The sequence below is a fragment of the Pyrus communis genome, chromosome 2 (genome assembly GCF_963583255.1).
Source record: "Pyrus communis chromosome 2, drPyrComm1.1, whole genome shotgun sequence".
NCBI lineage: Eukaryota > Viridiplantae > Streptophyta > Magnoliopsida > Rosales > Rosaceae > Pyrus > Pyrus communis.
In genome coordinates, this window is record NC_084804.1 from 11,673,948 (window position 1) to 11,683,455 (window position 9,508).

At 38.9% G+C, this 9,508-nt stretch overlaps 1 protein-coding gene across 1 annotated transcript; it reads left to right on the forward strand.

Moving 5' to 3' along the window:
- Window positions 1-4,728: 4,728 nt before the first annotated feature.
- LOC137724578 (MDIS1-interacting receptor like kinase 2-like) lies at window positions 4,729-7,695 on the forward strand. The gene is made up of 2 exons (XM_068463343.1): window positions 4,729-7,232; window positions 7,312-7,695. Exons 1-2 carry the CDS (start codon window positions 4,886-4,888, stop codon window positions 7,686-7,688), a joined length of 2,724 nt encoding a protein of 907 aa, XP_068319444.1. The 5' UTR covers window positions 4,729-4,885; the 3' UTR covers window positions 7,689-7,695.
- The last annotated feature ends 1,813 nt before the right edge of the window (window positions 7,696-9,508 follow it).

Here is a 9,508-nt window from a genome sequence, read left to right on the forward strand (position 1 = left end):
ATCCACACAAAGATAGGTAAAAAATGAAATTAGAAAGAATTACAACATATTGCATTTGAGACCGAATCAAGTATGCAGCAAAACATTAGATTGCACTATATTTGCACTAGCAACCCATGAATTACGATAAGAAATGGCAATGTAAAGGTTTCAAATTCCTTAAATAAAACCGCATCAGATCTTAAGAAATGGTTCAATGCTAGATAAAATTTGTTTAGTATTCACCTGCTGGCCAGTGACGCTGTTATTGAAACTTCCAGGATCAGTAGCTGCAAGTATAATCAAGCAAGGGAAACAATAAATTTAATTTAAGACTAAAAACATGAATTAGCTAACAATAACAACTGCATTTAACAATTTAAACATAATCTGATGGATTTTAAAGAATGAAATTTCACCACAACCAACTTTTCCTTGCTCTTGGCGGCGGCCCTTCTGATGTCTCCTATGGAGAGCGCGAAGTTGGCGTTTTGGGCACGGCGGGTGAGTGCTTCGGACTTCTGAGGGATCTGGGTGCTCAGTGCCTCGTTGCCTGAGACTTTCGAGGGATTTGGGTTTAGGGCTTTCTTTTCCCGGCTTCTGGGTGTCCTGGATCTGAGGGTTTGCGAGGAACTCATTGCCGAGATTAGCGAAATGCGGGATTCGGAATCGAAAAGGTGAGACCTTGAGGGGCCGCGGTCTCAGAGGAGGTGATAAAGAAGACGAGGAAGAAGAATCAGTGGGGACTTTGAGGGTTTTTCGGTATTTAAGTGGATTTATAAGGCGGGAAAGATGAGGTGGCACTGGTGTGTTACACAAGACACAGATACGAAAAAAGAAAAGAAATCTCAATTAATTATATAAATATGTTACTCTATTTGTATTTCTTGTTTGATAATAATATTAGTATCATTCGCTTTGATTACGTGAGCTGTATGATTAGAGAAAAATTTGTGTGGAACATGGTTTGTCATCGGATTTTGTTGAGTGATACACTCAATTCACTCAAACTTCGTGGCAAGTTTTAAATATAATATTTTATCATTATTTTATATTTACATTCTCATAATTATTTTTATACTAATTAATATACATCATACACCATGAGATCAATGTAATGGTTCATTTTTTTTCTTCTTTTCCTCACTCTCTTTTTTATTCCCAAATTTTTCAGATCTCCATTGCCTCAGCATTCTCATATCAATTGAAAAAAAAATCAAAATTAGACTAACATATTCTTAAAATACTCATAATAAAGAAAAGTAGATGTTGTGTCAAACATAGCCAAATAACAGAATTCATATTATAAATATAAAGAAACCTCCTCACCCGAACCCAAAAACGCCCGATTATAAGAAGGAAACAAATAACCCTAATATGCGATCAAACAAACAATTGTATAATGAACAAAAAAAGGAATTTTTTTTTTCTAGGTTGCAGGGAAGAAGATGAAGATTGGGGAGGGGGAGGGGAGAGAGGAAGAGGGAGGGGAGGGGGGAGGAGGGTGGGAAGGGGTTTTGGGGATGCAGAGAAGAGAGAGAGAGGAGAGAGAATGATTTAATAAAAAAATTATTTTTTTAATTTTTAATTATTAAAAATATATTTAATAATTTTTTATTCCAATTGGATTAGTGAGTGCATCCCACATGTAGCCACGTCAGCATTTAACAGAAAAACTTTTAAAAAGATTAGGTATAAAAGTGTCGTAAGACCAATAGTTGAGGTAGTTTTGTGTAATTTACCCAAGAAATTAGATTGATTTTACGATGGATATTAATTAGTATAAAATTAATTATGGGAATGTGAAATATAAAAAAATGATAAAATTTAAACGTGCCAAGTCGCGAGTTTTGAGTGGATTGTAGTGTCACTTAGAAAAATCTAGTGGCAAGCCAAGCCCTACACAAATTTTTTTTTTGTATGATTGATGCAGGTTTCCTTTATTCGTGGGCCAGAAGATCTCAAACATGAAAAATAAAGCAAACTAAAATTGAAATAGTTTTTAAACACACTCTAAATGTTGTTTGGTTGATATATATTATGATTAATAGCTTCAAGCATAGATAAACATGAAACAAAAGTAATGGCCATTATGTGCCAATCTTACAGCTCAAGTAAACATAAAATTCGGCTCCTAGCTTCCATTAGCTTGTTGTCCCAACCCCATTAGCTTGCTAATGCTCAGAATACCAAATGGTTCAGGAATGCAAGGCAGGGCTTGAGCTGATAGTTATCGTGACACAAAAGACATTGGAGGTCAAGATCTGGGATGCGCACGTGTACAAGCCAACGCTAAACACATCACAAGCACCTCTGCCTTTGACAATTCATCGGTCGGAGGCTCAAGCCGTTGGTCTAACACATTTTTCAAAAGCAACCCTATGTTGTCCTGCGATAATCTTGATGATTCTAATAGTTGGGATTATAGCATATCCCCAGGGTGCTTTCCCATCATCACTTATGGGGCTACGACTCCAAAGCTATATACATCACACTTATCCGTGACCCGCATAGTCAATGCAAGCTTTGCACGTCAAAAAAAGTAAACAGTATCTTAAGATGCTAAAATTAATATGAACCTAAAATGTACAAGTTTAAGTGTTTCATTACCTGGTGCCATGTAGCCAAATGAACCAACAATATGTGTCCAGTTGGATGAATTAATACTCAGCAGTCTTGCAATTCCAAAATCTGAGAGCCAAGGATCGAAATTTTGATCAAGTAATACATTGTTGACAGTTACATCATGGTGCACAATTGGCGGAGTGCAGTCATTGTGCAAGTAATAAAGTGCATGAGCAAGTCCTTTCAAAATTTTGACTCTTGTAGCCCAACCAAGTTCAGTTACCCCTTCAACCCCATACAATGATTTTCCCAGATTGCCTCTCTCAAAGTATTCATAAAACAAGAATATGCAACCTGTCCTTGAACAGAAGTCGTAAAGCCTTATGATGTTGCGGTCGGATATTTATCAAAGTTCAAATTTTATTCTCAAAACTTCGGAATTAATTGCTGGAATGTCGTTAGAGTCTTCCATGTTAAGCTTCTTAACTGCAACAACTTGGCCTGACTCCAACTCTACCTTGTATACTCTTCCAAATCCTCCTATCCCAATGCAGTATTTCTCATGAAAGTCATCTATGACTTTCACAACTTCCCCAAATGTAAACTTTACTTCCACTTGCAATATCATCGACTCAAAATTCTCAAAGTTCAGAAGTTTTGATATCCTGATGCTGGAGATTGGATCTCTTGCATAATACTAAAAAGACAAAGAAACCAATGATAGTTTCAACCACGTCAAAACCCAAAAAGGATATGATGACAATAATGACACTATTGATGTTTTTTTGTTTCGAATTGTCGTTGTTTATTTCAGAATTTCCGCTAGAGGAATCACATGGAGCCTTTCCCCTTGCATCTTTCCACAGGCCATAGTTTCCGACAAAAGCATCAGCTGGTGCATTTCGGAAAATGCCACAAGTTGGAATTGGCCTTGTGAGGTTGTTATAAGAAAGTCATAGATGGTTAGTCTATCCATGTTAAAAAATTCTGATGGGATTTCCCTTGAGAGATGGTTGTGTGATATATTGAAAATCTCTAATCCTGTGAGCTCGCCCAAGTTTGAAGGTATTGCTCCCGAGAGTATTTATAACACTTTGCATATTTACATGTTAAAACATACTCTTATAGTTATATTTTCTCTCCCGCAACAACGTGCGGGTAAAATTTACTAGTTGCTGCTAAAATCCATTTGGTAACAAAACTGTAGATTGTCAAACATGCCGTGATCAGGTGGCATTACCCCCGTCATATAGTTATTAGCCAAATTGAGATACTGAATCTAATGATATTGCCGATACTCTGAGGGATCACTCTTGTTAAATTGTTATTAGACAAATTGAGATACTGAATCTCAATGAAACTGCCAATAGTCCAAGGGATCACTCATGTCAAATTGTTATTAGACAAATCGAGAGACTCAATCTGAGTGAAATTGTCCGTACTCAAAGGGATCACTCATGTCAGATAGTTACTAAACAAATTGAGAAACCGAATCGGAGTGAGATTGCCGATACTCTGAGGGATCACTCTTGCCAAATTGTTATCAGACAAATTGAGAAATTGAATCTAAGTGAAATTGCCGATACTCTGAAGGATCACTCTTGTCAAATGGTTCCTGCTCACGTTTAGTGTGTATAGCAAGTTTAGATTTCCAATTTGACTAGGAAGTTCCCCACCAAAATATTTAGAGTCTAGGCTTAGATAATTCAAATCTGTCAACTGCCCAAGCTCAGGTGGAATATTCCCACTGAAGCTATTGCGTCGAAGATTCAAATGGACAACTAGACTCCAATTGGAGATCACTGAAGGCAAGATTGGACTGGTAAATACATTATCGGAGAGTTTATGCTGCTTCAAATATTTCGCATTCATTCGACAAAGGTAAAGGGACAACAAAAATTGAAAAATATAAAGGGAACTAGAAGATTCTCTGATGATGATGCTGTATATTATCATTGTTGACCAAAGACTTAAAGACTTGATATTAATGAATTAATGATGATGCTGTATATTATCATTGTTGACCAAAGACTTAAAGACTTGATACTAATGAATTAATCATGATGCTGTATATTATCATTGTTGACCAAAGACTTGATACTTTCGGGTAGCTTCTCGGAACGGCCGACCCAATGAAGCTTTCGGCGGGCCCGGCAGCGGCAATCCATTGAGCTTATTGGAAGTCAGAGGCAGCAGAGGATTAAAGGCACGCGTCCTTTAATGGTCATGTGCGAAATTTCAAGCGTCAAGAAAGGATCATAAACTCTGCATGCACCTCCAAAGTTGTTATTAGCTCCGATTTATTTGTGCCTTGGACAAAGGGAAAAAATAACAGATCATCATGCAACTCAAAACCATGACATTTCATTATATTCTCCTGCTGCTGTTCGCATTGCCACTGATCAAAACGACATCAATATCTCCACGAAAACAAGCAGAATCGCTCATCAAATGGAAGGCTGGCTTTTCTCCATCATCATCATCGCCACCTTCGCTACTCCATTCATGGTCCCTCACCAACCTCAACAGCCTCTGTAACTGGACTGCCATTGTCTGCACCAAAACCAGAACGGTCTCCGAAATAGACCTCTCCGATATGAAAGTGTACGGAACACTGGCTCTTTTCGACTTTTCCCTATTTCCAAATCTTACCCACTTCAACCTGGGTGGCAACTATTTCCGAGGGCCTATACCATCTGCCATTGGAAATCTCTCCAGGCTCACAACTTTGGACTTGGGCAACAAATTCTCTGGCCCAATTCCGGACAGTATAGGTTTGATTTCTGGTCTTCAACATATTGACCTGAGTTGGAATTTTCTGGAAGGGAAAATTCCACCCTCTATAGGACAACTCAGGGAGCTCCAGTACCTTGATCTTTCATACAACTCATTAAACTCTTCAGTCCCTTCTGAGCTTGGTCTTTGTACAAACCTCTCCTACTTGTCCCTATCTTCCAATAAACTCAATGGCGAACTGCCTTTGTTCTTGTCCAAACTTAAAAACAATAGCTTCAGCGCAACCATTTCAGCAGAAATTGGGCTGTTGACACAATTGCAGTATCTAAGCCTTTATTCCAACGAATTCAGCGGAGAGATTCCTCAGAGTCTAGGCAATTTATCTCAACTTCAAGAACTGTATTTGGACCATAACAACTTGACAGGAGAGATTCCTCAGAGTCTAGGCAAATTGACTCAGCTTCAGCTACTCTATTTGGACGATAACCACTTGACAGGAGAGATTCCTCAGAGTCTAGGCAAATTGACTCAACTTCAGGTACTCTATCTGTCCGATAACCACTTGACAGGAGAGATTCCTCAGAGTATAGGCAAATTGACTCAACTTCAGCTACTCAATCTGTCCGATAACCACTTGACAGGAGAGATTCCTCAGAGTCTAGGCAAATTGACTCAGCTTCAAGGACTCGATTTGTTTGATAACAACTTGACAGGAGAGATTCCTCAGAGTCTAGGCAATTTATCTCGCCTTCGTGAACTCGATTTGTCCGCTAACAACTTCACAGGAATGATCCCACGGATTTCAGGTATGTTGGACCTCAAGCTTCTTTCATTGTCTAATAACAATTTGACAGGGGTAATACCAATTCATCTGTTTCTCGCCGTAGGTTTAACAGGTTTGTTCTACTTGAATCTCAGCAGCAATTCACTATCGGGTGCAATACCATCAAAATTGCGCATGCTCACAAAATTAGACGTTTTCAATGCCTCGCACAATCATCTCTCAGGCGAAATCCAATCAGCATTAGCTGACCTGTTGACTCTAAATATAAGTAGCTATGACTTTTCGTATAACAACTTAACAGGGCCATTCCCACCTTGTAGCATTATCAATACGTTTTCAACGGGTACTTTTGTTGGTTACTATGGCTTGTGGAGTCATGCAGGGAGACCAACTGAATGTAAGTCCTACAGTACAAATTCCAAAAGACCTAACAAGAATATAGTATCTGTTTTCCTTTATTCCTTTTTGGGTTTCACAGTAGGTGCAATTTCCATTGCTGCTCTCTTTCTTATGTTTCGTAAGAGGTCCACGATCCGGCCTCCAGTAATCAAACCTTCTCAAAACTTCGAGAGTTTTGAAGCAATGATATTGCAAGAGGAAGTAAAATTTACGTTTGCAGAAGTTGTGAAGGCTGTAGATGACTTTCATGAGAAATACTGCATTGGCGAAGGAGGTTTTGGAAAGGTTTACAAGGCAGAGCTCCAATCAGGCCAAGTTGTTGCAGTTAAGAGGCTTAACACGAACGACTCTAATGACGTTCCAGCGATCAATCTTCAAAGTTTTCAAAATGAAATCCGGACTTTGACAACTATCCGGCATCGAAACGTCATAAGGCTATATGGCTTCTCTACAAGGAAGGGTTGCATATTCTTGCTTTATGAATACTTAGAGAGAGGCAGCCTCGGAAAAGCATTGTATGGGGTAGAAGGGGTTACTGAACTTGGCTGGCCAACAAGGGTAAAAATTGTGCAAGGACTTGCTCATGCACTTTCGTATATGCACCATGACTGCTCACCACCAATTGTACATCGTGATGTAACTGTCAATAATGTATTGCTCGAGCAGGATTTTGAGCCCCGACTCTCAGATTTTGGAACAGCAAAACTATTGAGTATTGATTCATCCAACTGGACCAACATTGTTGGTACGCTAGGATACATGGCCCCAGGTAATGTAAAAATTTTAATGTTGTGCAACTTTGTACTATCTTTTGTAGAGTTGACATATTTTGTTCTCTTTATACGCAGAGCTTGCATATATTATGCAGGTGACGGACAAGTGTGATGTTTATAGCTTCGGAGTGGTGGCACTAGAAGTCATGATGGGAAGGCACCCCAGGGACATCCTAGAGTCCCAGATATTAGAATCATCAACGTCAATGAAAGGAAATGCAGACTTGCTTCTGAAAGATGTGTTAGATCAACGACTAAAGCTTCCAACCAATGAATTGGCAAAGGCAGTGGTGCTTGTAATGAGTATAGCACTGGCTTGTATACGGACGCGTCCTGGGTTGCGTCCGACAATGCATTTTGTGTCACAAAATCTATCAGCTCAGAGTCTTCCTTGCCTTCCTGAGCCATTTGGTATGCTTACCATCAACAAGCTATCGGCCCTTCTAAACTAGAAGAAAATAGAGAACATTGAGCTCCAACTTCACATTAGAATTCTTGTTGCAAGCAGTCTATCAAATAAGGAGAAGTTGTGGAATTTTATTTTTTTTAATTTTTTTTCTTGATGTTTACAACAAACTTCATAAACATGTCATTGATATCTGCACAACCCTGATTACTACACAGTGTTGCAAATTGTGTTTGGTAATGTGCAATTCGTACTTGCATAAATAACCAGTTACACACAAGTGTTCTGTTGAGATACTTTCTTTTTTGGTTTGATTTTCCTATTTGTCGTAATTGATATTGTGATTGTAATTATCTCTATCAACGATTTATATAGCAGTAGTTTAGGGACCACTAGAAAATGTGTCCACGCTTCGCTGCGGGGATTGAATGTATTAGTCGGAACATGCATAAATAGTTTCTACACAAAGTAACTGAAATGACAGTATAGTACCTAAGAACCAATGAAGTGATACTTTGCTTGCTATACATGGATATGCGTACTATAAGAAACATTCATTTACAGATTGTATTGTTGTGAACACGAAAGATTCCTTGAAACAAGAAACCAGAATAACGTGTACAAAATAATATTTTTGTGTTTATTGATTTTGGGGTTACGATCTCTCTCAAATTTGGTCCTCTGATTCTATCTTCGTAGGGTGTAGGTTTGTGGATGAGTTGTTGATCCAAAGGGCCGTCGGGGCTTGATCTAAGGATGAACAGTTGATGAACGGATCTTCAAGGGGCGTTGGGCTTGATCTTGAAGAATGGGTGTATGGATTTCTTCAAGGGCTTTTGGGCTTGATCTTGAAGGTTGATGGATGAGCAGATCTTCAAGGGCTTTTGGGCTTAGTCTTGAAGAACGATTGGATGTGTGGATTTGTTTGTGCTGTTGATCCAAGGGGCCGTTGGGGCTTGATCTTAGGATGAACGATGATGAACGATGAACACTTTCTTCAAGGGCCGTCGGGGCTTGATCTTGAATGTTGATGGATTTCTTCAAGGGCTTTTGGGCTTGATCTTGAAGGTTGATGGATGAGCGGATCTTCAAGGGCTTTTGGGCTTAATCTTGAAGAACGATTGGATGTGTGGATTTGTTGAGGTTGTTGATCCAAAGGGCCGTTGGGGGCTTATGCTTAGGATGAACGGATGAACACTTTCTTCAAGGGCCGTCGGGGCTTGATCTTGAAAGAGGATTTAACGAAGAACGAAGAGAGCTTTCTTGATTCTTCGGAATTCTTGAGAATTTGGATGGTTGGAAGCTTTGGAGTTTCAAAGCTTCAAGGATTTGGGGAATTCTCTTCTAATTTTGGAGTAGAGAAATGTATTTGTGAATTCCTTGATGCTTGATACCTTGATGGAGAAGCCTATTTATAGGCTTTGAGAATGAATCACCACCACAAAATATTTTTTTCCTTTCCAAGCACCATTGCCTAATTTTCCCACTTAATGCAATATTGAAATTGAAGTGGTGTAACTTATGGCCTAATTTCCCACTTAATACCATTTTAAACTTGAAGTGGTCTAACTTATGGCCTAATTTCCCACTTAATGCAATATTGAAATTGAAATGGTGTAACTTATGGCCTAATTTCCCACTTAATACCATTTTAAACTTGAAGTGGTCTAACTTATGGCCTAATTTCCCACTTAACACCATTTTAAACTTGAAATGTGTATGCTTTGTCATTGCCCAAATGAGAAAAACTTGCTTTGATCCGTAATGGATTGAAGTGTGCTTGCCTTGTCATTGCCCAACATGAGAAGAAAAACTTGTTTTGATCCTCAATGGATTGAAATGTACTTGCCTTGTCATTGCCCAAAA

Bases quoted from the DNA above. Each gene is read 5' to 3' on its own strand.
- LOC137724578 (XM_068463343.1), top strand. From the start codon at position 4,886: ATGCAACTCAAAACCATGACATTTCATTATATTCTCCTGCTGCTGTTC. The intron at 7,233-7,311 runs GTAATGTAAAAA...CTTTATACGCAG, and splicing joins GCTAGGATACATGGCCCCAG to AGCTTGCATATATTATGCAG.